The sequence below is a fragment of the Populus alba genome, chromosome 11 (assembly GCF_005239225.2).
Source record: "Populus alba chromosome 11, ASM523922v2, whole genome shotgun sequence".
Classification (NCBI taxonomy): Eukaryota; Viridiplantae; Streptophyta; class Magnoliopsida; order Malpighiales; family Salicaceae; genus Populus; species Populus alba.
This window is the reverse complement of record NC_133294.1, coordinates 3,902,343-3,927,915: the sequence shown is the minus strand read 5'-3', so window position 1 is coordinate 3,927,915 and position 25,573 is coordinate 3,902,343. Positions and strand designations below refer to the sequence as shown.

Here is a 25,573-nt window from a genome sequence, read left to right as displayed (position 1 = left end):
GAATTTTCGTGTTGGCAAGCAATCTTTGATTCTGGGATATATATATATATATATATATATATATATATATATAAAGGTAGTAGTCTACAAAGATTTATTTTCATAGACAAAAACAATTTAAGCCCTAAATGAAATATTTATTAAGATTTGAATTCATTATACCATGCAATTCTCTTTATACCACCCACAGAAAACAATGCAATTCTCCTGGCTAGCCACCGTCCCAGCCAGCGACCACCGTCCCCGACCCTCCATTCCCTACCTCTGCTATATGATTCCGAAAATACTTGAAAATAAATCAAAAAAATCATTGAAGAAAGGCAATTGTGCAAAAGAAACAGGGCAAGAAACATTCTCAGCGTTTATTTCATGCCCTAAGAAACCCTAAAGCAAGGCAAGTCAAAAGGAGGAGATTCCCACCGTCAGTTCACATGTGGACATTTTCGTCATCTTCACAAACCCTCTTAGTGCCAGTCGTAGTCCCCTTCTGTCTGTGCCGGCAAGGGCCATGGCTAGGAGCTGGTCAGTCAACACGATAATGTCCGGCCCCTTCAAAAAAATAGCACAGCATGTAACATTTCTGCCCTAATTGTTCACTCAATTATTGAGGGTGACATTGATGAACTGAACCACTTCTTTTAAAACCATAGCTATAGAACATAAAGCTTCCCGAGTCAATCCAATAATTAATTAACTTGAAATTCAATCTAGATTTGATTTTATCTTAAATGATTTTTGTTGCTAAAATAGTTGTGTTTTTTGAACGTAAACTTGAATATCATTTTATGATTTTTTTTTAAAATTCAAAACTCGAGTTAATTCGTCCAAGTTCATCTTCTAACTATGTTTAAAAAACACTCATTAGACAAATAGGTAACAATGAAAAAATAAAAATTTTAAAATTGATTTAAAAATATGATTGAAGTTGTTTTTTAAAGTATTTTTATTCGGAAATATATTGAAATAATTTTTTTATTTTTTAAAAAATTATTTTTGATATTAATACATTAAAATGATTTAAAAATATTAAAAATATATTAATTTTAAAAAAAATAAATTTTAAATTTTAATCTTCTACCGCAGATGCCATTCCATTATTCTTTGTCTTCCAAGGATGCTCTGGGCTCTTCGCTATGCAACAAGACATGGGCAATGGATTCTTGCATGCAGGGACAAACAAGGGAGTCAGTTCCATTACACTCTCCAATACACATATTTAGTATACAATATTAGACAAGCGTGGAAGTTAACATTAGTTATCCAAAATGTTTTTACAAAAGATAATCAATGTAATATTTTTGTCTCTAATAAGCCACAAACTAGAAAAATGTAAGATTATTTGAATACAAATGTAACATGGAAAGGCAAAGGAGAATGGGCAATATTTATGTTTGATGTGGTGTGAAATGCAAAAAAGAAAAGAAAGAGTGCGTTGAGAGAAATAGAATCCAACAATGTTTTGAACCATAATTCGATTTAAAGTCTTAGGCTGGACATCGTCAAAAATCATCTCAACCCAATAAATTAAGTTATTGAGGTTTCAAGATATAGTTTATATTATTTTCTAATATATCTCTTAAAATAAAAACTCTTTGATCTTAAAACTTGTATAGGTTCACATTACTCTGTGCTTGATTTTTATTAGATAAATGAGGATGATGATATTTAAATTCATGATCACTTAGTTATCAAGACTCTGATTTCATATCAGAGAATCATCTCAACCCAAAAGTTTAAATTGTTAGGTTAAAATTTCAAGGTATAATTTATATTATTTTCTAACAGACAGACCAACGAATTAACTAGATTCAATGACTTTTTTTAAAAAAAAAAAAACTGTCATGAATAATGTCATTTTAAGTAGAAAAATAAAAAAAGAACAATAATTTTTTTTTTTAAGAATTTAACTGTGTTATGAGATTAACTAATCAAATCTCGACCAAGTTTCTTATATTAGTTGCATGACTGGTAAAAAAAACTTGGCCCAATCTAAAAATTAAATTAACAAATCATCGAATGGAATTCGAAATCGCAACTGGAGGAAAGTAAACAGAGGAAAGGTGAAGGAAAGATCCATAACAAGAGAAAAGTATCCATGTATAAGATGTACGTTACTCACTCGCCTAACCTTTTTCTTATTCTTTATGTCTACATAATTTCCTTTTATTTCAACACTTAGAAATCCCTTTTGCCAATATTTTGATCAACTTTCATATACTAAAAAAAATAATTTTATGTTCTATCGACAACATCTTTAGATATACAATCATAAAAATTAATTGATCTATCGATTTAGTTCTATGACTAGGATTTGTTTTTCGAGATCTTGCCCCGAATCTGATAATTATGCTAAAAATATTAATAAGAAATTTATTTATTGAAGAGATCCATGTTTAGCGATAAACAATAACTTTGGAAAGTGGTTTTTGGTAGAACTGAAATTAACATTAAAATGTATATTTCTTGGCATCAATTATTTTTCTCTTTCCAATTCTTTCCCTTTTGCGCCGACACCCAAAACAAGACACAAACACAGTTTTTCACTCACGTTATAAACAGTATCTCTCTCTAGCTGTCACTGTCTTTAATGACAACGTCTCTAACTACTGACTGTGATCTCCACCTCATAACATCCTCCTCTTCTTCTTGTTTGCTTCTTGGGTCTCCACATTTGACGAAACCATGAGCTTTTCCCTCACTTGATCAAACTGATCACCAACAACCTCTGAAGTCTAAACTAGACTGAACAAAAACACCCCAGAAGAGAAAAACACCAAACTTGATAAGTTTGTCGGTAAAGGCAATGGCATTGAAGCACTTTGAGTTGCTTTTGTTTGTGTTTGTGGTTAAAGTTTTGATCTTTGATTTCCCAGTTCTTGTCCAATGCACTACTGATGCTAATGATGGTAAAGTTTGCATTTTTTTGAAATATTTTTTAATGGGGTTTTGGTTTTTTGACTGATCGATTTTTTTTGTTAGTTTGATGGTGATTGGTGCGGTTAAAGTTATTGAATTTTGGTTATTTCTTTTTCTTTGGTTGGAGTGAGCTAGAGTCAAGAAATGAACTTTTACTACGATAATCTTTTTGTTTTTTTTTCTTTGGAAGATCAGTTTATTTTGTGTTTGTTTCCTAGGAAAATGTGCTGGCAATGATGTTCTACCTTTTGTGTTTAGCTCATGAAAGTATGATAGTTTTTTTTTTTTTATGGCTAAAGTAGGCTAATAATGATTGAAATGCTCTCTCATTTCATTTAGATTGCAATTTTGTTATTTATTTGCCTTCATTTCACAGTGAAATAATCAGGGGTTTATGTCGGCGGCTTTTTTTTAGGGGTTAAATTGATTGGTTTTGAGTATTGAAGGTATTTTCTGTTGTTGCAGTTCAAGCTCTACAAGCTATGTACTCTTCAATGAATAGTCCTTCACAGCTGACCAGTTGGAAAATTATTGATGGTGATCCATGTGGAGAGTCATGGAAAGGGATCACCTGTGAAGGATCAGCTGTTGTTTCCGTGTAAGAAAGTGCATTGAGAATTTAGGCGTTTAATTGATTGTGGTTCGCTTTGTTTCTTTTGTTCAATGGTTTTGTGCTGCTGTTGTTGACAGTCAGATTTCTGGGTTAGGACTTGACGGAACAATGGGATACATGCTTTCAAACCTCATGTCATTGAGAACATTGTGAGAGATTTAATGCTTTATTTCATCTGTTGGGTGTATGAAATTGTATTATTGCTTTCATTGGTTATTTGAGTTGCTGATATCAGCTGTTTGTGCGTGCCAGTGATCTAAGTGACAACAACATTCATGATCCACTCCCATACCAGTTGCCACCGAATCTTACAAGCTTGTAATGTTCCATCATGTCAACTGTTTCTAATTTCTTCGAGCTGTTGATTTTATTGTTCAATAATGTGTTCACTCTATTCTTGTATAATGCAGAAATCTTGCCAAAAACAACTTGAGTGGGAATCTTCCTTATTCCATTTCTACCATGGTTTCTCTTAGCTACCTGTGAGTGATTCATCTTGAATGCATTGAAGTTTTGTCAAGAAATTGCAGAATTTAGGTTATTCGCTGATTCAACATCTTTGGTTTCAGGAATGTAAGCCGTAATTCACTGTCACAGTCAATTGGAGATGTTTTCCATAATCTTTCTCTCCTCTCAACCATGTGAGTTTCTTACTTTAAAACAGATGTTATTTGGGTTTTAATTTTCATTAGAAATTTAATTTTTAGAATACATGTGCGACTGACTTTTCAGTACTATGCAAAGAATTATGATGGCTGATGGAAAATCCACAGCATGATAATATCTTCACAAACTTGACTATTCAAAGATAATACAAGAGGAAGGGAAGCAACACAATAAGAATGATCCACAAGTGGCATAAGTTCAATAGCGTTAGGCTGTTGAGGAGATTAGGGATCTGTTGAAGTAGAATTCACTTTATTGCAGAGAAATATATCTTGTTAGGAGAGATAAATGAATGGTAAAGGGGAGTGCCAAGCAAGAAAAGCGAAACTATGGTGTTTTGGTGTCTAACATGGTGGAAGGATAGTGCCAATCAGAGAACGATCTGGAAAGCATATTTCATCTATATGAATTGTGTCCCAATTGCCTACCATGGGGGCTTTTGTCATGTTATTCTTTGATTTTCTTCAGTTTCCAGCACAATATAATGCCCTTGTATGCTTTTTCAATAGATAGTACTCTTGGATGTTTACTATTGCTTGTCCGTGCATGCAGGGATGTCTCTTTCAACAACTTTAGTGGAGATATTCCCAGTTCCTTTAGTTCATTGTCTAATCTTTCTACACTGTGAGTAGAGTGCTGACTTCTTTCAAAATTAACTAAATAACATATATATTGAGCAAAATAAAAAGGTTGCAAACTCTTGGACATTTTGATTAAAGTCTTGTGATATTCTTAAACTTTGCAGCAATGTTCAGAACAATCAACTGACAGGTTCTCTTAATGTTCTTACTGGTTTGCCTTTGACGACTCTGTAAGTTCCTAAAGCAATAGTGGGATTGTAAATGTATCATCTGCCAATATGTTCTTATTGCACCTTGCATTTTCAACAGAAATGTTGCAAACAACAATTTGAGTGGATGGATACCTCAAGAGCTTAGTTCAATCCCAAACTTTATGTAAGTTTTCATGCTCTGTATATCCCCCCATGCTAAATTTATCATGTTCTGCTTCTGCAATATCTTAAATAAGCTCTTTGAATAATTAAATCAGATACAATGGAAATTCTTTTGACAATGGTCCTGCTCCACCTCCGCCACCATATACCTCTCCACCTCCTGGTAAATCTCACAGAAACCGTACTCATCCAGGATCTGGTGCACCTAGGACCCCATCTTCTGATGGTCAACCATCTGAGTCAGATAAGGGGATATCAGTGGGAGCAATTGTAGGCGTAGCCCTAGGTTCTGTGGTTCTGGTTCTCATTGCACTACTTGCTCTTGTCTTTTGCGTTAAAAAGTATCAAGGCAAGGAAATTGATCCTCTAGCTTCCCGGGGAAGTCGTCCTGCTGATACATATTATAGTAGGTTTTCTGTCCCTTGTATCTTTTTTCTTCTGACAGAACCTTTTGAATTTTCAGAATATGGGGCCACATTTTTGCCTAATTGGTTTCATGTGGGGTTGCAGTATCTATAACACTGGTATCCATGAGGCAATTAAACTAGTGTTTCTAAATCCTGACATCAGTCAAGTTCATTTTCTTTAGACACTTCAAAAGTCAATCTAAATTAAGATTGAATGTGATTAGCTGGTTTGTCTGCGTATTAATGCGCAATATAATGCTGAATCCCTCCTTCATTCAACATGCTTCAAAATTTTGTTGCTTAATAGTTTGAAGCTGGAAGCTCATCTAATAATCCTAACCACTTGGGTTTTTACACTGCATTTGTTGCATTGTTTTTATAGCTGGTGCAGAGATGCAAGAGCCGAGGGTGAAAAACATGGCTGCTGTTACGGATCTGAAGCCCCCGCCTGCTGAGAAATTGGTGGTTGAGAGATTACTAGGGAATTCTGGATCCATAAAGAGAATGAAGTCGCCCATCACTGCCACTTCATATAGTGTTGCTTCTCTTCAAACAGCAACAAATAGCTTTAGTCAAGAGTTTATAATTGGTGAAGGCTCTCTTGGTCGTGTTTACAGAGGGGACTTTCCTCATGGAAAGGTAACTTAATCATTGGATATAAAATGATATCTATGTTCTTATAGTTATGCTGGTTTCTATACTTGTATTGGTATGAATCAGTGGAGCTGCCATTATTGCATGCACTTGAAAGGGTCCTGTTGCTAACCATATTGATCATGTATTTTTGTGCTTGTTGAGTCGTTGACTCGCCTTTATCTAGTAATTTGATTTAATTCACGAATATTCGTTTGATCCAAAGGACATTAAAATAAAGCCATCTTGAATGTGAGAGTTTCTCTTCACTCAGTTTTCTAGTTGGGTTACTTTTTTGTTTTTACAGATTCTGCCAACCTCTTTAGCAAGCTAACTAAATAACTTATGTTCTATTGAGCTAGATAATGGCTGTTAAGAAGATAGACAACGCAGCACTGTCATTACAGGAGGAAGATAACTTTCTTGAAGCTGTTTCAAATATGTCACACTTGAGGCACCCAAACATCGTTTCCCTAGCAGGATACTGTGTAGAGCATGGGCAGCGACTTTTGGTTTATGAATTTATAGCAAATGGGAGTCTGCATGATATACTGCACTTTGCTGATGATGGCAGCAAGACTTTATCTTGGAATGCACGTGTTAGAGTAGCACTTGGCACTGCCCGGGCTTTAGAGTATGTTATCCATGTGTGCATTATAATTCTCTCATACAGCTTGCCCTACATCCTCTCTTAACTGTAGCCTGCTTACTCAGGTACTTGCATGAAGTCTGTTTGCCTTCTGTTGTACATAGAAACTTCAAGTCAGCAAATATTTTACTTGATGAAGAACTCAATCCCCACTTGTCAGACTGTGGTTTAGCTGCTCTGACACCAAACACAGAGAGACAGGTAAAGCAAAAGGATTGGATAGTATTATATGTTGTCAATGCAAACTTTCATTAAGTTCATGCTTTGTGGAACTTTTGGTTAACATCCCTCTTGTTGTGTTTGGACTGACTAGATCTACTATGACTCACATTGACAGGTTTCAACACAGATGGTTGGTTCATTTGGTTATAGTGCTCCTGAATTTGCCCTGTCAGGAATATACACTGTAAAAAGTGATGTCTACAGCTTTGGGGTGGTGATGTTGGAGCTATTGACCGGTCGGAAGCCACTGGACAGGTAATGTCTCTCTTGTTTGCTGATCTATTGTGCTTTAGTTCTTTAGACTTGTTTAGGCATTTATTTTTCTGGTTATTCTTAAACTTGGTTTATATGTATCCCTTATCCAATTTTTTGGGTTTCATAGTTCGAGGGTGAGATCAGAGCAGTCACTTGTTAGATGGGCTACTCCTCAACTGCATGATATCGATGCCTTGGCAAAAATGGTTGATCCTGCCCTGAATGGCATGTATCCTGCAAAGTCTCTTTCACGTTTTGCTGACATCATCGCCCTCTGTGTTCAGGTAAGCTTCTATTCTGATGACAAAACTAAAAACAAACCTATCTTTAGCTTTCATGAAAAATCAAGCATGTAAAAGACGGAAGACAGTTTATTCTACTTAAGAATTCTGAAATGGTTATCTGGAGTCATTTTGCCATGCTGGAAAAGAATTAAAAAGAATGAAAGAAATAAAGGTTATTCAGCTTGACCTCTCTGGAAAATGAAGCCTGAAATGCAGTGAGCAATCTAATACTTCCGTTAATTATTTTTGGAGAGAAATATATCAGTTGATGATTCATCTAACTTGTAAACTTTGAGCTTAAAATCATCTGTGCATCATATAGAGCCTATTCTTGTCTTGACATGCATTCCCATTTGCCTCCATTGATTCATTTCCTTCGGATGTGATTATGGGTCAGAATATGCACGCACATGTATGCTCTGCATGGAGTTCTTTAATTTTACCTGCAGCTTTATTTATTATCATTCTCCCTCCGCTGAGAATGGTCACCATTTGATTTTTGTTTTCTTTATAGCCCGAACCGGAGTTCCGTCCTCCCATGTCTGAAGTTGTGCAAGCATTAGTACGACTAGTGCAAAGGGCCAGTGTGGTCAAGAGACGACCCAGTGATGATTCAGGATTTGCATATAAAACCCCGGATCACGAGGCAATCGATTCATCACTTTGAGTGTCTCGGCGTTATTGAACTTGGAAGTGAAGCATCTGGTTTTGCATACAGCCATGCAGAAGTCGATGGCCGATGAAATCATGCACAGATAAAGAGGAAAGATGCTTAAAAGCTATAAAATCAGATCAGAAAGATATGTAATTATGTCTGAAACCTTGAGAGTTGCTTACTTATAACTCCATCTTTAGCTGTAAATGATTTAAAACTGTATTCCAAAATTTTCCTTCATCTTTTGTTGTAACATTTACGATATAATGCATCCTAATAAAAGAATATCCACTTGATCCTAGCAAATTTACATTTTCGCAAAGATTACTCGCCTGCAGTTAGATTTGAACTGTCAATTTGAACATGCTGCTCCACACCAGAAACTGCCAACCAAAAGCCGGAAAGGCAGGGAATCTGGGGAAAGACAAAAACAATGTTAGAAAAGCAGGTGGTTCCTCCTTTCATTGCATATTGGAAGCATGAAGGAGCAAGTGGATTATGGCTGACATCTGACCTCGAAAAAGACAGTGAACAGGTTGTTCCACGTGCCTCTCAAACTCCATAATGGAAATGGATGGAGAAGTTGTTGTCTTTTGCTTGAAGACTTGTATTTTGGAATTTTCTTTGGGACTAACAACAATCTTCATATTTTGTGGAATAAGGTTTAGTGTTTAGTATTGATTTTGTTGAATATTTTTCCCATAAGAATCTTTTGAAAAGATTAGCCCTTTTGAACTCCATTGTAACAGAGAGAAAAAACGTATAGTCACAACGCAATTTTTAAACGTATAGTCACAACGCCATTTTTACTCCATGCAGTAACCCCTATTATTAAGGTTTTCTTGTTTTTTCTATATGAAGACTTATATTAGCATTTTGGTAAATAAAGACTACGAGAAATAAAAATTAAGTATTCTAAAATCTTCCCATAATTATAATATTTGTGGTCTTTAAAAATTTTAACTTCTAACAAAGAAAAAAATAAATTATCCTTCACTCCCATATGCATTAGAGATCCTGTTTTTTCCTTGTGCCCGGCAAAAATAGCCTCTCAACCATAGTTTTGAACCCTGCTTGGTAGGTCGATCCGGAACCTGGCCGATTCAGGGCTGGAACCAGCCTGGATTGAAAAAAAAATAGGGAAAGGAAAAACCTGATATGACTCGGCTAACCTAGCGAGTTGACCCGACGACCTGATTGACCTGGCAAGATCCTGTCAAAAACTCGATTGCAACTCGTTGATTTTTATTTTTATTTTACTAAAACGATGTTGTTTTTATTTTTAAAAAAATTAACTCTATTAAAACTTAAAATTCAAATCTTAAACCGGATAAAATCTAAAAACTATGTTCTCAACTACTTTCAATTATCAAGCCAGGTTTGATTTTACAAAACATCGATCTTCTCAAATGGTTGATAGAATTTGAAAAACCCTCATGAAGCCAGCTCATTTGTGGTGCCTTTATTACTCAATTTGAAATAAAAGTAGGATTTTTTTTACCTAAGGAATAATAGGGGTTACTACAAGGTATCAGTAAAAATATAAAAGCCAATTAAACAACAATTAGTTTTATATTTCATAAAAAAAATTATTATTTTATTCAAATTAATTATTGAATTGATAGCAATATTTCATGACAAAGATATTCTATAACAGACCCATCAAATAATAAAAGGTCAATTTGTCTTTGTCTAGAGAGATAATTTTAATTAATCCTTGTAGTTAACAAACTTAATTAACTTACTTAGTATATAAACCTAGAAACTATATTTTTAATCTCTCTTAATTCAATTCTCACGTTTATTTTTTTTTTGATAATTATTATACAAAAATAGTGGTATATTTTTACCTATTTTAATATTAACGAAATATTATTTTTTTATTCTGAAAAAATATTAAATTAAGAATGGTCAATATTGTTGAGCAACTATATAATTATTTTAACACTATATTTATAGGGACTATTCGATTAGTTATAACAAAATACAGGGACTTATAATAAACTCTTGTGTTCATAAACAAGCAGCTTGTGATACCAAACTCATGACAGCAAACTCAAAACAAAAGCCAGTTAGTCCACAGTTTATTACATATATCTATCCCAAATTCAGACAACAAGAAGAACAAGAACCCGTTTCGAAGCAAAACCTCGAAAAAAGCTTTCGGTTTTTAGCAGAAAGAAGCAACATTTTTCATATGTCCTCCTCAGCTGACCTCTATAATATACCCTCATCACCGAGTCAGTCTCCTCGGCCCGGACAAAAGAAAGGGAAGAGAAAGAGAGAGAGGGAGAAGGTTTTTTGGTATCAGAAGAGGGGAGCCAAAGGGATTGTGGGTTTGATTTGTTTGGTGGGTCTGTTTTTTATTTTCAATGGGTTCATGGTTTTAAGGCTTCAACTTGATGATGAAATCAGCGGCAACAAAGATGTGTCTGTTCGAAATTCTTCTTCAATTTCAGTTTCAATAAAGGTACTTTTTTCTTTGAAACTTAGCTGTGGTTAATATTTTGTGGATTTGGAGAAGGAATGGAGTGACTTTATGGATACACGGTTTGGTAATTTAATAAAGATACATGATTTTATGTAATCTGTGATTAATTAGGAAGATTGCAGCATAAAAACTTCCTGTTTTGATTCTTTATATTAACTTGGAGAAGTTAAAAAGTTGTTTAAATTGCTGTATTTCATCTTTGTTAATATATAAAAGATGCATGGCTTTTGTACTTTGTGATTCATTTGGAGAATCTGATCTTGAGTCGAGCAGGCCAGATCATGAGTGAATAGAAAATGATAAAAAAAAGAAAAAACATTCCCATTATAATTTTTTATATGTTTAACTGGATTGAATGCAGGGAGAATTGAAAACGATTGGTAAAGGAAAAAGGCAGCGAAAGGGTACTTATGATAGGATGTTGGCTTTGGCTGCTCATTCCCTTGCTGAGGTATTTGAATTGCCAAGTTTTTATCTTGTTATATGGGTATAGTTTGTTTTGGTTTGGGAGTTATTTGGATTAAATCTCTACTGACTTAATCTTTATGTAGCTGCAATTTTTTCTTTTTGCGTTCTGTATTGTTTGATTTTTTTTCCTCCATGATAACAGAATAAACGTGAGCCGAAAGATTTGTGGCAGGAGCTGTTTGTTCCTGCTTCTGCTTGGAGACCTTGTGCTGATCATCGTAAATGGAATCCTAGTGGTAACTAACTCTTTCTGTGTTGTGCGAGTTTGTATGCAGGTGGACATTTGACTTGATGTCTGCATTTGGATGTGTTTCTGCCTGTGTCTCATGTGGAAATATGTCTTGGATATCTTAATTTGAGTAAACACGTGTTATAGTGGTGCAAAACTGGTTCTAACTTGGTATTTCTCGGTGGTGCTTTGTAGAGGGAAATAATGGTTACATTTTGGTCACTGCGAATGGTGGGATGAACCAGCAAAGAGTAGCTGTAAGCAATGCTTTGACTAATTGCAGCTTTCATATTACTCCTTTGTGACCCAGTTTCATAGTTTGTGTGCAACTGTCTTTGCTTCTGAAGGGATATATTTTGTATTTTCAACTGATTCAACTTTGTTCTATTTTAAAAACAGGTTTGCAATGCTGTTGTTATTTCACGGTTGTTGAATTCAACTCTTGTTATTCCTAGATTTATGTACAGCAGCGTCTGGAGAGATGTGAGGTAATATTTTTTATCTTTGTTTTCTCGCATTTTTTCCCTTTAGAGAAAGTGTACATTTTGATTGTTGGATAAAACATAATTGCCTGTGATAGTTGTTGGTTGCCTAGTGGTGTGGCTTGAAATTGGTATATCTATCTTGAAGAAAAGTGCGTGCATCTTTTAATAATTGGATTGGAGAAATAATCTTGTGGATGCCTTGATTTTAAGGTGATTGCTGCTTGTGATATTTACTGCTATTGTGTACCCATAATGAGTTAGTTAACTTCTTCTCCCATAAGTGCCAGAAATGCAATGCTTCATCACTGCAAATCAAAGCAATTTATTTGAGTCATTCTTACTCTTACATGTGATTTGGATGGAAAAGTGACGATCAATTCTTTATTTCATAGTCAATTCAGTGACATCTATCAGGAGGAGCATTTTATTAATTACCTCACTCCTGATATTCGGATAGTGAAGGAACTGCCTAAAGAGCTGCAGTCGCTAGATTTGGAGGCAATTGGTAGTGTTGTGAGTTTCTTATCCATAATAATTCTGAGTGCACTCACACCTTATTTGTTCTTATCTTGCGTAATTTGTTGTTAGTAATGATATCACAATATCATGCAGGTGACAGATGCAGATATTGGGAAAGAATCAAAGCCAAGTTTTTATTTGAAAAACATTCTCCCTATATTACTAAAAAATAGAGTTGTCCATTTTGTTGGATTTGGGAATCGCTTGGCATTTGATCCAATACCATTTCAGTTGCAGGTAAATCTCTTTCCTTTTGTACTCTAGTTTGCTGCGTATGATGGTATATTGTAAGCAATATACCAGATTGTCATCCTTATTCCATTTCCTTCCTGCTTTGCTCATCCTAATGTCGGGGACTTCATCTAGACACTTCGGTGCAGATGTAATTTTCATGCACTGCAATTTTCTCCCAAGATACAAGAAACTGGTGCCATGCTCATCCAAAGGTTGCGTAAACATGCTGCCCATTCAGGGCTACTCGATCATTATCTTATTGGTCCTTATGCAGAAAAAAATCTGCAAGAGAAAGTGGGTCATGCTGTCAAAGCTTCAAGATATCTAGCTCTACATCTGAGGTTCGAAATTGACATGGTAGCACACTCTTTGTGTGAATATGGTGGAGGAGGAGAAGAGAGGAAAGAGTTGGAAGCATATCGTGAGATTCATTTCCCTGCTCTGACACTTCTTAAGAAGACAAATAAGTACGCACCTATGCATTTTTTCTATATGTTCATTATCCCCTGTATGTAGGCATGCATTGTAGCGTGCTGGTCAACAGGTGCCCTAAGTTATTCCTATCTTATATAAGGCAATAGTTAAGAACCGTAGTGCCTTTGTTTCCCTATCTTTCAATATTTTTTTTCCTGGTCTTTATATATGTAGACAGATAGGTGTAAAAATTTTGTTTTCACTTCCACTCAACTGTGTTTATGAGGGTGAAGCCCACCTTTCGAATAAGTATGCCCCATGCGTGCCTCGCTTGCTTAATGCCACACCATATCTGATGCAGGGCAGCTTAGGGGGGTATTTTCAAGGGGATGTGAACAGTAATGTGAATAGAGATTTGAGGGTTTGAATTGGTCTTTTGGTGGCTATTGGATATAGGATTGATTGGGTATGAATGTGTGTGGGTGTTTTGGAGTTCGATTGAGGTTGTTTGATGGTTAGAATAAAGAGCTTTGTTTAAAGGAATTGCGATGTATGTGAAAAAGCTAATGGAGCCACACCAGTAGAGTTTACACACCTAAAAGGAGGAAAGACCTGAGCATCACACCTATGGTTCTAAGGAGTCACACCTACAAGAGACTGTGCAAAACATAGTTGCTGGAAGTTACATTCATAAACTGATTCTCTAAAATGAAGCATTGCCAGCATAGTTATTTGTGAACTCACACACACCTAAAGCTATACATAGTTGGATTACTAATTTGAGAGAATACTTTTTGGTTCCAACTGCCATTTTGTAGGTCTAAACCTAGTCATCATTCTCCTATTCCAAGGATAACTTCATTTGAGAGAATACTTTTTCCTTGAAACATGTGTAGCAGAGAGATATCCTTTTGATTTTTTTGATTTATTTTTTTTATTATCAAAGGGATAGCATACATGCTACAATTGCCTTGGCTTATTTCCTGGGTATGTTGTTTGATTTATGGCAGGCTACCTTCTCCTGCAATGCTGAGGGAAGAAGGCTTATGTCCCTTAACTCCTGAGGAAGCAGTACTTATGGTTGCAGCTCTAGGGTTCAGTAGGAAGACACATATATTCATAGCAGGTGCAAATATATATGGAGGGAGATCAAGATTAACTGCTTTAACCAGCTTGTATCCTAATTTAGTTACTAAAGAGAAACTGCTTTCAGCAACTGAACTCGAACCATTCAAGAATTTTTCATCTCAGGTAATTAAGAGACATTTTTCACAACTTTTTATTGTGTAATTTTGTGGTTTTCATCTGCTTAATTTGATATAGTGCATTAGGTGGAGCCATGTAGTGTAAATAGGAGGATGTCTGAATCCTCAAGTTAGCTCTTTATTAATATACGGTATCTTGGTGATTGAAGTGAACATGGGACCAAGACCAGTACTTTGGATGATCCTTCTGTTGTAGCTTGCATCATGCTGAACCTGAACTTGTATCTCATGCTAAACATCTTAGGCAGCTGTTATTGTGTGGATTTGGGTTGAGAGCAACACATTTCATTCCTCAAAGGGTAGGTCTAAGAGGACCTTTTTCAAAGCATTCCTAACCCAGTGTGGTTTTGGTGGATCTATGACTAAGGAATGCCTTGTTTTTTCAGTTTTGAGCTTGCAACGAAATTTTAGAACCTGGGGGGTGTCATTTATTGACAGGGAGTTCAAATTAAGCCACAGAACCATGCAGTGTTCTGATTACTTGAGAAATTTACAGAAAACCATGTAATTTTTGTTTCTGATAGTGGTTGCTTTGAGAAGCTTAGTGACAAAAGGTTTGGCTCTTTTGCATTCTACTACTGTATTGCAGCCTTTCCTTTTCAGTTGGCCGTCAATTTTTTTTTTTTGAGTGGGGCTTCACCATTATCACTGCACCATGAAATGATACATGAACCCTGCTGTCCTTGTCAGAGTTTGTTTTCTTACATCATTGAACTGTTTTTCCTTTTTAATCAGTCTTCATGCATGATGAGCTTATTTCTTGTGTAGCTTGCAGCGCTGGACTTCATAGCCTGCACTGCGTCTGATGCATTTGCCATGACGGACTCTGGGAGTCAGTTGTCATCTTTGGTTTCTGGTTTTCGAATATACTATGGTGGAGGGAAGATGCCAACAATACGACCAAACAAGCGGAGACTTGCTGACATTTTCAGGAAGAACAACAGTATTGAATGGAAGATATTTGAGCTGAGAGTTAGAAAGGCAGTTAGACAAACTAAACATGTGCTGCAAAGGCCAAAGGCTAGGAGTGTTTACAGATATCCACGGTGTAAAGAGTGTATGTGCCTAACAGAATAATGTGTTCCTTATCTGACATTTGATGCCATTGTAGCTTCCATTTTTTTATTAATCTGATGTATTTCATTCTTTCTTATTTCTGTAAGTGAGACAAATTGGGGAAACGCCCAAAATACAAATAGAGTAACATACACGAGACTATCTTAATAGAATATTGCATTCTTTCCCTTTCTTTGAGCTTAACCCTGTCTTTTCTAGCATGGCTCACTCTCTAGTGAATATATTGCTTTTGATGCATCTAAAATGCCTTTGGCTTTTCTACTTTTTCAGGCAGTGAACTGTATCCTTGGTACTTGACAGGACATTGTCAAAATTTAGTATTTGTTTATAAATACAAAATACCCAACGGTATTGTTTGTGAACAGGAAGGAGCAGCTGTTAGGTATTGGTTATGTCTGATTTCTTGTTGCTTTTGATTTGTGGATTACTCTAGAATCTAGCCGCTGTAAATGATTTGTGGATTACTCTTGAGTCTAGCCGCTGTAAAACAGAAATTTATGTTCCTCAAATATATTTTCTTAAACATTTCCAACCCATGTCTATGATGTTGAAATAGGCAAAACAGATAATGGTAGTCTGACAATATGATTTAAACTTCCTGTCAGAACAATTTCACCAAAGCTAAACTCACCCCCTGCTTGGATCACTCGAAACTGTATCTCAATATCTTGTATTTCTTGTGGAGCTATTCTAAACCAAGTTGGAGACAAGTTTACCATGGTCCCATTAGGCGATATGACTGAGCATGTGTATGTCTCTGGTCTGCTGTCCACGTTCTTCACACTCCGCTTGACTGTTAGAGAGTTTCTTAGTGTCGATATCGTCACTGAAGGGAGGTTCAGGTTGGCCGGATGGCTAAGCGATCGGTTGCACCTCTCTCCAGTTGCAGCATTGATCACAGACCAATCAATACCAGGCAATGAGCACAGAAAGTTTATGTGGTCTTCAAATTCTGCTTCATACTACACATCAGTTCAACTTCAGACGAATACTAAAAAAGTAAAAAACTTGAAGAGGTTAAATGTTACCTGCGGGTAAGACAAGGCCTGGATCAATAGCACGAGCAGGATTCACAAGTCCAGCGCCCCGATCGAAATGAGTGGACGGATAGTAGCTATTAAGATAAGATCCTTCTGCTAGTATGACTTCTCCATAATTGTCATACTTGGTAGCAGTAGTGGAGATGGAAGATGCAATCATAGATGGAGTCCACGAAGGATTATATTGCTTGATAAGTGCTGCTATTCCCGCTGTATGAGGTGTTGCCATACTTGTACCGGACAGTAGTGCAAAATGGTATCCTAAATAATTAGCGAGCTCGCCTTAGAAGATACTCTCATCAATCTAATGATAATAGCTTTTATAATACAGACTTGCTTACCAGTTAGTATGGGTTCTAAGGCACTGAGGGGGCTCCAAGCTGCCCATATTTGGTGTCCTGGGGCAAGAATGTCTGGCTTAAGTACATCGGCAGGATTCCTGTTAATGTCAACAAAATCTGGCCCCCTGGAAGAGAATCTACTGACAATAGGTGCTTGCCCCGCAAAAGAAGCAACTCTACCCTCTCTTATAGCTGCTCTTGCACAGTATTGAATCACAAATCCTCTCTCATCCCTCTGGATATTTTGCTCGTAGTACTGAGATATGATCTGCATATAGAGACTGCATTATACTTCTCACAAGACAAAGCATTCATGGTGCTTAATGTTTTCTGATGCAGCATTTAATACCTGTGCATCAACAACTTTTGGAATTATAATGCCTGAAACAGCAAAAGGAATAGGTTCTGCAATGAAATCACCGTAGGCCGGGTTTGCAACAAAAGCAAAACCCATAAATCCCAGAGTTCTTGCTGTGTCAATAATGGCATTGATGTTTGATGTCCCATTATAGAAGCCGGCTGAGAAGACACAGATAACTATTCGTCCTCGCACAATAACAGGGTCCAATGCTTCTGGATATTGACATTCTTCAACATATTCTGGAGTCCTTGGGAATGCCCCATTTACCCTAACTGCATCTTTAGCCAGCACCAACTTACACAGAAACTTCCCATCTCCAAAAGTAGGACCTGGAAAAGATTATGCAATGCATAAGTATAACAACGAGGACGGCGACAACCAAGCCTCAACCTTTTAAACTAGTTGGGGTTGGCTAAATGGATCCTTTTTCTCCATTCAGCAAGAACATATATTGGTATTGTGCCAATTATACTACATCGGATACCTCATACCTGATAAACCTACGCCTCCAACCTTTAGCCCATTTCCAAGAAGAAGAGAACCGGGGTAACTTCTGTCTGTGCTGCAAGCAGCTACACCTACAGCCCAAGGGCTGTAAGATACAACAGTTGAAAAGTCTGGCCCGTGGTTACCTGCAGCTTGAGCAACGAAAACTCCAGCTCGTCGAGCAAATAACATGAAAACATCAAACACACTTAAGAATGTAATGGTGTCTTCTGGTGGTTCATCTGGTCCAACTGAGAGCGTTAATATGTCCACTCCATCCATTGTTGCCTGTGCCACAGATTCAGCACATGAGATTAATAAGATCCAATCAACAATATAAATGCTGTAGATATTTTCCGTTACAGACTAGTAAACCTCAAGACTTACTTGATCTATTGCTGCAACCACATCTGTTATAGTTCCCACTGTTGGATACACAGCCTTATAAACAGCAATTCTGAGGCCAATACATGTTAAAAGGTCATCTACTTCTCATCAAAGTGTTGCCTAAACGCCATGCAAGTAAAATAATTAAGGCTGCTGTATAAAACAAAGAGCATACCGAGCACGAGGAGCCATCCCACTAGCTTGCCCATAATAGAAGCCATCCACAATCACTGGGACCCCAGCATTTCCAGCAGCAATTGATGCTACATGACTAAACATAGTATATTCATTTATATCAATGACATCTTCAGCAGATGGCTATTTGATTATATTCAAGAGCATTTTACATAGTGATCATTGCAGTACGTACCTGCCATGCCCAGCAGCATCAAAGGGGGAGAGGAAGTCCACTGAAGTGTTGAGAGTAGCAATTGCTTGAGCCCCAGCTGAGAAGTACCTAGCTGACACTATCTTACCAGTGCAAGAACTAGATGGAAATCTAGGCCCCGTTTCGCAAGCACCCGAAAAATGAGAAATATTTGATGTGAAAGGATTCAAGGGATCATAAGTAAAACTTGGATGTTCAGGGGTGATTCCTGTGTCAACAAAACCAATAACAATCCCTTCACCTGCATTTTTGTCTCCTCCTTCCTTTGCCCATACTTCTTGAGGTAGCCCTAGGAATTGAGGAGTGTATGTTGTCATCAATTTGGCTCCTCTATCTTTCTCCACCAGCTTCACTCCAGGAGCAACTTTCAATTTGTTTGCCTGGAATTTTCAACCAACAAAACTTGCATTTACTTTTACCATCAACTTTGAGAAAATATATATAGAGAAATAGAAGGCTAAGAAACTAGGAAAGAAACCTGAGAAGGGGTTGTATGAACAGAAAAGCCATTAACAATGTGTTTGAAGCTGTAGAGCTTGTTGTAGCTTCCAGTTTCTAGATTGCTTTGCAGAAGATGGTCATGAGAATCCACCAAGTGCTTTGCATGAGCCTTGGAAACTTCACTATCCATACAAAAATATATATCCTGATCAGTACCAATAGAAGAAAATGAATTCAACCCTAAAAATCTACATCCTCCCTTGCCCTAGAAGTCTAGGACAAATTTGTAAGATGTTCAAGACAGGAAAACAGCAGTAGTAATACCTGTCAAGTGCAAGTACTTTTCGTCCTTCATGAGATAAATGGCTTCCATGAAATGCTACTGGCTCTTCTTCCATTAAGACCAAGTATACTGATCTTTCTTCTGCACAGCAAGAGCCAACAATAACAAGGACAGTAATCAGAAGTGCATAAAAACTCGAAGAAGCCGATGTATCAACCTTGTCTGCCATGATCATTTTCAGTGAAGGAAACATGAGCTCAGGCACCAGCGATGTTGAGAAAAATAAGCTGCCATATACACAGCATGCAAAAACGTAAAGCAATAATTCTTAGACACAATGTCCATGTGAATAAAGCAGTAACGGTTTAGCTAATATGGAAAGGAAGCCCTGCTTAATTTGGACTTAAACCGTTACTATTCCCTTAGATTATTACCTTGTATAGAATGCAAAAATGGTGGAGAATATCGAGGAAAGGCTTTTAGAGGTACTTCTTGGGCATGCATGCTGCCATGCGTATCAAAAAAATTACTACAGAGACCTGATTTATGTAGACGAGAAGCATGTTGCTAGGACTTACCGATAATATTTACTACCAATATGTTGATTTTGGGAGGTTCTTTATTCTTCGTTGATTAAATTGACTCCTTTTTTTAATCTAGGAGGGATTTCGATAGATTAAATTTTGATGAAATTGAAACAAATATGGTATTGAAATGACCTTCACACTCGGATTGATTGGCAACTTCTAGGCCTCCTGTTAAAATAAGAATTTATTACAAACACGCAGGTAGGATTAAATAAAAACCTAATTCGAGTTAAATTTTTAATTAAAACAGATAAAATATTAATCTTATCTTAATGTAAAAAAAAAACTAGTTTGATTCAGCTAAATTTTTAGTGATGTAATGAAAAATAAAATAATCAACATTTAATAGAAACGATTAACCCATGAGTTAATGTAATGATTTAGACTCTTTTTTAGTCGTTTATAATCCTCTCGACAAATATGAACAGGATAACTCCGGAGGGTTTTCAAGACTGGAATGGGTTGCACTCCATCCTCGACCACTAGGGTACAAATATAGTACTCTTAGCCACGGTTTTGAAAGGCGGATGTCATGATTGCAAACTTCATAGATTGCCAAGTAACGCTCGCACCATCACCTAATCCAATAACACGCAGTAAAAAGCGATGCGAGCCCTAGGGCCAGATGATTTATACTCTATTGTTTGTAGCCCTGTGCATGTAGTTAAGCTCTGAGTTGGTAGAATAATGTTGTAGACTTGACAATTTAATCTTGACAAATGAATAGCATAAAGAAATAACCAAAAAGACAGCTAGGTCCACCGGCAGTCAGGCTCCACGATCTTGAGGTCAGCTTTCGAAAATGAAAATTGTGTAGGAAAGAAGACCCAAGCTGGGACCATTTGTCTTCGTCTAAGCCCACACGATTTTTAACGGTGTAAAGCTGTAAATCAAGGAGGCGTTCCTGCTTCCACCTAAGGCCCTCATTTCAGTTTGTCGCCATCAGTTCAGACTTGGGCAATGCATCACAAGTCTATAGTGAGAGTTGTTGTGAAAACTCTGTGCGTGTGGAAGAAAGACCACAAATGAGCAACTACAACATAGGTTACGCTGGTTGCTATCAAACTGGCAAGTGAACCATCAGCATAAATGGGGTTCTGTCTTGGCTTTCAAAAAAGGGAAAACCAGAAACTAAGAATGTCTACTCCATGCAATAGGTTTGATGTCAGAAAACATCCAAAATGAAACCTTTTTCGGGATAGATTCATAATAAATTAATTATGTCCTGAACCTAGCATAGTTTACATATTCCACATGACAAAACACAAGAAATTACTGACAGCCCAGTTTGAGCAAAGCACACCATGGTCTTTTGCACTATACATCTCAAACACTGACAATCTACAAGTTAAACCTGCAAGAAGATTTAGGTCTCCCTGTGCATTTCACTGACCTAACTGCACTCATCTCTTCCGGCGCTTGTTCTCTACCTGTAAAGTTCAGAGACTTCAACAATCATTCATTTCAGAGAACAATAAAGAGGGAAAACATGCCATCATTTATGAAGATTGGGCTATGTATGTGATCAATGTTTTTCCCTAACCAACATCCAAACTTTGCAAGAACAATATTAGTGAGAGTCTACATGTAATCTATCCAAATTCCAATACCCTGATATTTTTCCCTAACCAATAAATATCAGTATTTTTCCCTAACAAATTGCAAGAACAGTATTGGTGTCTCTACAAAATATTTCCAAATTCCAATACCCTAATGCAACATTTTGGATGAAGACAGAGCAATCCATCCATTGTGGATTGGAATCCCTTGGCGTAGACAAATAACTTAATTCCAATAAATGAAGATGAAATAAAATACTTGTAAGATCGCAGTAAGAAGCTAGAAGTGACTGTAAACAAAATCGCACCATGAAGGTTGTATATGGATTACATATAGAAAAACCATATGTGAAAAACAAGATCTGGCTCAATGTTTCTGACATGCCTTGAAGACAACATGAAGTTGATAGTAGCCTTCCATGTAGAAACATGCAGATACACTCTCCAACTGACTATAACATCATATCCCGATCTTCCTTTTTTTTTTTTTTTGAAATTATATCCCAATCTCAAAACATCCTGAATGTGTTATAATGGGAATAATGAGCATTCATAGTTGCAGTGAATACCTTGCCTTAATTTCAACAAAATCAAACTCTGCCACAGAACAGAACTTGTTTTCAAACAGGAATACTAGAGTCTAGAAAAGAACCAATAAGTGGCAGTATTAAGCAAACAGGGGACAAAACGGGTAAATATATCACTGTGGATTTTGATATAATGACAGACCAAACTTCTAATTATACTCTGTAACCATGGAGCCAAATTTAGATTGACAGTTCAGGATGTCTTGTACATTGCAGGATTGGAAAGAGAAATGAACATAAAAATCCATATCAAACAACTTCTAGCATTTGCACCACCCAAGCATAGCCCACCATATCACAACAATTCAGATGAAGATGCAACTATTGGACCCGGATTCATCTCATCCAAGCAAATCAATACAATAACTCAAATTTTCAAATGGCAATGTGTGCATCAAAGTTACAATCTTCTGAACATTATAAACCAACCTACACTTCAAATTCCATAAGAAGATAGGGATCAGGCAAGTGTAGAAGTGAAAATTGTATTGCCAGTGTAGCACAGCCCATGAAACTATATAAGAGCAAGATATTTCTAACACAAAGTAATAGAAACATAAATGCTTGATTAATCACAGTCCATAGCAAATAAGATATAGATAAATAAATGAACATGAGCACGAAGCCAAACTGCTATGTGAAATACATGGATCATGCTTACTACAGGTAAAAAATGCTTTTCTTTTCAAGATCAGCAAGCTATTGCGGCCAAAATGCAGCCCCAGCCCATGTATTCAATTTCATACATGAAAGCAGTAGTGCATCCTACAAATATATTCTTTGGTACCAGCTAAATGTTCAGTACATTTTACCCAAAAGGATGGTTGATGCCACAATGGTAATGGAGACTCATGTATCACTACTTATCTACTTATCCACACCATACGCCCATCATTAGAGTTATCAAAACACTAATATCAACAACCTACTCCACACAATATTAGTAACAAATCCTGTTAACTTCTTAAATCACAACCCAAAAATCATCGCAGAAAACAAGCTCATAGCATGTCATGCACAGTAAATGGGGTATAGTAAGGCCACAAAAATGAATATCAAGAAAAAAGGAAACAGGATAGAGAAAAGTCTCACCTTGACTTCAGCTAATGATGATGCTGAAAATCCATTCTGTGATCTTTTCACATCTTCATCAGATGCACACTCAGAACACATGAAGTGATCCAATTTCTTTGCCTCTTCAATTGTCATGTCAACACAAGCAGGATGATACCTAAAAAGAACAGGAGTAGCATAACTATTAAAGCAGACTAAAACTTTTTTTTAAGGCTATCACACATAAGCATATAGACGAAATTCCCTTACTATTCATGATGCCTCCAAAACCTAACAGAAACATAACTATTCACAATGCCTCCAAAAAGTAATAGAAGCATAACTATAAAAGCAGACTATCCCCTGCCATTCAAACTACATCCAAAAGGCCTGAATTTGGGAGTATAGCAAATGAATTTACATTCTCTGTAGGTTAGTAAGCACTAGAAATGCACGACAAAGAACATTTTGCATCTTCTACGTGCAAGTAGATATATCACATGGGTGAGTCAGTTTCATACCATTAGAACTATCATGTTTGAGATGTATTTGAGAGCATAAAACGCCATAGAAATGGTAATAATCTTACATGGGGAAAAGGAAAAACCAGAAAAATCACATCTTGTTAACTGCCATTGACTTAAATGCAATAGACAAAATAGTGTTGAACAGCAAAGCAAAAATATATGGCCCCAGAATGATGCCAATATCATTTGTAAAATTTAACTAGAATAACTGCCCCTAAAGTCCAGATTTATGATCTAAATGGAAAAGGCGGGCATAGGGAGGATAACACTTGTGAGATCAAGCTATCAGCTCAAATAGCAGTCAATTCTCCCACATCAAGCAAATTGTTTTTGTATATTTGCACTTTGTTTCTTGATACGGAGAATTGCCTCTTTCTAATCCTTGTGCTCCTTTCTCTGTCCAGCATTGATGATTGAAGGGCTGAGAACTTCACCAACAAAACTCTATTATTTTTTTTTAATTTACAAGCCTTCTCTTGGAAATGGGTTGAAGAGTGGTCGTCCTTAGCTCCTTTTCCTTAGGACACAAAATTTCACTCTTTTTTTAAAAATTTTCCCCATTTTTAACTTCCTATAGAACACATTTCCCAATTTTTTTATTGTCACGGGACTACCTTGGAGAAAACTAACTGACTAAATAACAAAAAGAGAAAAGGAGAATTAAGAAAAAATAAAAAAAAAACAACAGAAACAAGAAAGCTACATTACCAGTCCTTGCAACCCTCACATTGCACCATGAGATCATCTGGGTTATATGGCATCTCACATTTGCAATACCTTCAAAAATCAAAAAGCACTAGGACCTCAATCAAATAACACACTAACAAAAAATAAAACACATTCCAGCATACTCAAATCTAAACCATGTTGAAAGAAAAAACTAACACTGCAACACGGTCTGGTGTGAAACCTCCAGTAGCAGCCTTATACTCAAACCTACAATAATAATCCTCAGCTCCAACATTCTCGAGCTTAGTATAGTTCTTAAAAGAGTGAACTATACACTTCCCTTCAATAGTGTGAGCACTTTGTACATCATAATGATCTGATAAGAACAACTCTTTTGCTCCATGAAACTGCCTGCGCCCTCCCAAAGACTCTTCTGGCCTATAGTACCATCTCACTCTAACCTTCACATTGTTTCTGCTATCAGCCTCAATCGCCTCAATTTTTGCCACGTATGAAGGCCTACCAGTATCAGATGGTCTCATCAATACACAATCCCCCGCTACATAAACACAAGAAAACACACAAAAAGATCAAAACTTTACAACAACCCATTATCAAATACACAAAACGACAACAACCCATTATCAGAAACACCACAAAACAAACGAAAATCAGAACTTTACAACAACCCAGATAAATATAACTGCGAAAACGCATTTTGAGAATGTTATTACCTCTAACAACTTTGGTAGTGCCACGAATTGTGTAGGAGTCAAGGTCCCTCTTGCCTGTTTTAGGCTTGGAGATGATGCCTCCTGGTCTGGTTTTAGCCATGGGACCTTAAGACTTCAAGTGTCTTCTCTTCTTGATACTGATGAAGTAGGATTTTGGTAGAAAGTGGAGTGGAGATTTTGGAGGGAGAGAAACCCTAGCTTCTTGACATTGAAGAGAGAGAGAAGACAACAGGAGAAGATGCCGTGACCCTTGACCTGTTACGGTGTCATTTTTTTTTTTTTTAGTGTGTGTGTAAGCTTAATTAACCACAAGCTATGTAGTTTGGCTGTAATGATATGGATTTTCTTTTTCTTGTAAGAGTTTAAGGATTGGTTTCGTATTTGGTTAAGTTTTGTCATTGGGTTTTGGCCAATGGGGTGTTGCCATGCAACCCAATTTGTGTAAATATTGGATTGTCTTTTCTTAGTTTTGTCTTTATGTCCCATCCCATCTATTTTTTTTTATCATTAAATAAAAGTTATTAATGTAGACATATTATGTTTTTAAAATATTTTTTTATTTTTTTAAAATAATTTTTTTATTTTTAAAATTTTATTTTTTATATTAATATATTAAAACGAATCCAAAAAAACTAAAATAATCAAAATTTAAGTAAAAAAAAATTTTAATCACACTATAGAACACCTATTATA

The 25,573-nt window shown here is 36.4% G+C and overlaps 4 protein-coding genes across 5 annotated transcripts; 2 read left to right on the top strand and 2 right to left on the bottom strand.

Moving 5' to 3' along the window:
- The first annotated feature begins 2,506 nt into the window (after positions 1-2,506).
- LOC118061384 (protein STRUBBELIG-RECEPTOR FAMILY 8) lies at positions 2,507-8,577 on the top strand. Its single transcript, XM_035074816.2, has 16 exons — positions 2,507-2,906; positions 3,382-3,514; positions 3,607-3,678; positions 3,782-3,847; positions 3,940-4,011; positions 4,099-4,170; positions 4,748-4,819; positions 4,941-5,006; positions 5,086-5,151; positions 5,246-5,556; positions 5,940-6,196; positions 6,553-6,824; positions 6,905-7,040; positions 7,177-7,316; positions 7,444-7,600; positions 8,115-8,577. Exons 1-16 carry the CDS (start codon positions 2,804-2,806, stop codon positions 8,265-8,267), a joined length of 2,148 nt encoding a protein of 715 aa, XP_034930707.1. The 5' UTR covers positions 2,507-2,803; the 3' UTR covers positions 8,268-8,577.
- Positions 8,578-10,305: 1,728 nt separating this feature from the next.
- LOC118061348 (O-fucosyltransferase 15) lies at positions 10,306-15,981 on the top strand. 2 transcript variants are annotated; one of them, XM_073412496.1, is made up of 11 exons: positions 10,306-10,725; positions 11,108-11,197; positions 11,357-11,450; positions 11,639-11,700; positions 11,843-11,931; positions 12,321-12,441; positions 12,541-12,684; positions 12,814-13,148; positions 14,106-14,346; positions 15,129-15,417; positions 15,708-15,981. In XM_073412496.1, the coding sequence occupies exons 1-11, from the start codon at positions 10,453-10,455 to the stop codon at positions 15,851-15,853; spliced, it is 1,884 nt and encodes a 627-aa protein (XP_073268597.1). In that variant the 5' UTR covers positions 10,306-10,452; the 3' UTR covers positions 15,854-15,981. The 2 variants fall into 2 exon arrangements, with proteins under 2 accessions (XP_073268597.1, XP_034930670.1); XM_035074779.2 differs by lacking the exon at positions 15,708-15,981 and having other exon boundaries at positions 15,129-15,608.
- Positions 15,788-20,786, bottom strand: LOC118061347 (subtilisin-like protease SBT2.4). The gene is made up of 10 exons (XM_035074778.2): positions 19,206-20,786; positions 18,919-19,063; positions 18,423-18,820; positions 18,228-18,323; positions 18,053-18,122; positions 17,671-17,953; positions 17,168-17,508; positions 16,819-17,086; positions 16,466-16,738; positions 15,788-16,389 (listed from the first exon to the last, which is right to left on the bottom strand). Exons 1-10 carry the CDS (start codon positions 19,415-19,417, stop codon positions 15,977-15,979), a joined length of 2,499 nt encoding a protein of 832 aa, XP_034930669.1. The 5' UTR covers positions 19,418-20,786; the 3' UTR covers positions 15,788-15,976.
- A 140-nt stretch (positions 20,787-20,926) lies between these two features.
- LOC118061350 (chromatin remodeling protein EBS) lies at positions 20,927-25,204 on the bottom strand. Its single transcript, XM_035074780.2, has 5 exons — positions 24,881-25,204; positions 24,363-24,705; positions 24,186-24,254; positions 22,990-23,128; positions 20,927-21,181 (listed from the first exon to the last, which is right to left on the bottom strand). Exons 1-5 carry the CDS (start codon positions 24,978-24,980, stop codon positions 21,155-21,157), a joined length of 678 nt encoding a protein of 225 aa, XP_034930671.1. The 5' UTR covers positions 24,981-25,204; the 3' UTR covers positions 20,927-21,154.
- Positions 25,205-25,573: the final 369 nt, after the last annotated feature.

Excerpts from the sequence above, each read along its gene's own strand:
- LOC118061350 (XM_035074780.2), bottom strand. The coding sequence starts at position 24,980 with ATGGCTAAAACCAGACCAGGAGGCATCATCTCCAAGCCTAAAACAGGC. Across the intron at positions 24,255-24,362 it reads ACACCAGACCGTGTTGCAGT|GTATTGCAAATGTGAGATGC; the intron begins GTTAGTTTTTTC and ends TGATTTTTGAAG. Across the intron at positions 21,182-22,989 it reads CATCATTAGCTGAAGTCAAG|GTAGAGAACAAGCGCCGGAA; the intron begins GTGAGACTTTTC and ends TGAACTTTACAG.
- LOC118061384 (XM_035074816.2), top strand. The coding sequence starts at position 2,804 with ATGGCATTGAAGCACTTTGAGTTGCTTTTGTTTGTGTTTGTGGTTAAA. Across the intron at positions 4,171-4,747 it reads CTTTCTCTCCTCTCAACCAT|GGATGTCTCTTTCAACAACT; the intron begins GTGAGTTTCTTA and ends CCGTGCATGCAG. Across the intron at positions 4,820-4,940 it reads TTGTCTAATCTTTCTACACT|CAATGTTCAGAACAATCAAC; the intron begins GTGAGTAGAGTG and ends TAAACTTTGCAG.
- LOC118061347 (XM_035074778.2), bottom strand. The coding sequence starts at position 19,417 with ATGTTTCCTTCACTGAAAATGATCATGGCAGACAAGGTTGATACATCG. Across the intron at positions 19,064-19,205 it reads AAAGTACTTGCACTTGACAG|TGAAGTTTCCAAGGCTCATG; the intron begins GTATTACTACTG and ends TTGTATGGATAG. Across the intron at positions 18,324-18,422 it reads GATGCTGCTGGGCATGGCAG|TCATGTAGCATCAATTGCTG; the intron begins GTACGTACTGCA and ends TACTATGTTTAG.
- LOC118061348 (XM_073412496.1), top strand. The coding sequence starts at position 10,453 with ATGTCCTCCTCAGCTGACCTCTATAATATACCCTCATCACCGAGTCAG. Across the intron at positions 10,726-11,107 it reads CAATTTCAGTTTCAATAAAG|GGAGAATTGAAAACGATTGG; the intron begins GTACTTTTTTCT and ends GATTGAATGCAG. Across the intron at positions 11,451-11,638 it reads TCGTAAATGGAATCCTAGTG|AGGGAAATAATGGTTACATT; the intron begins GTAACTAACTCT and ends GGTGCTTTGTAG.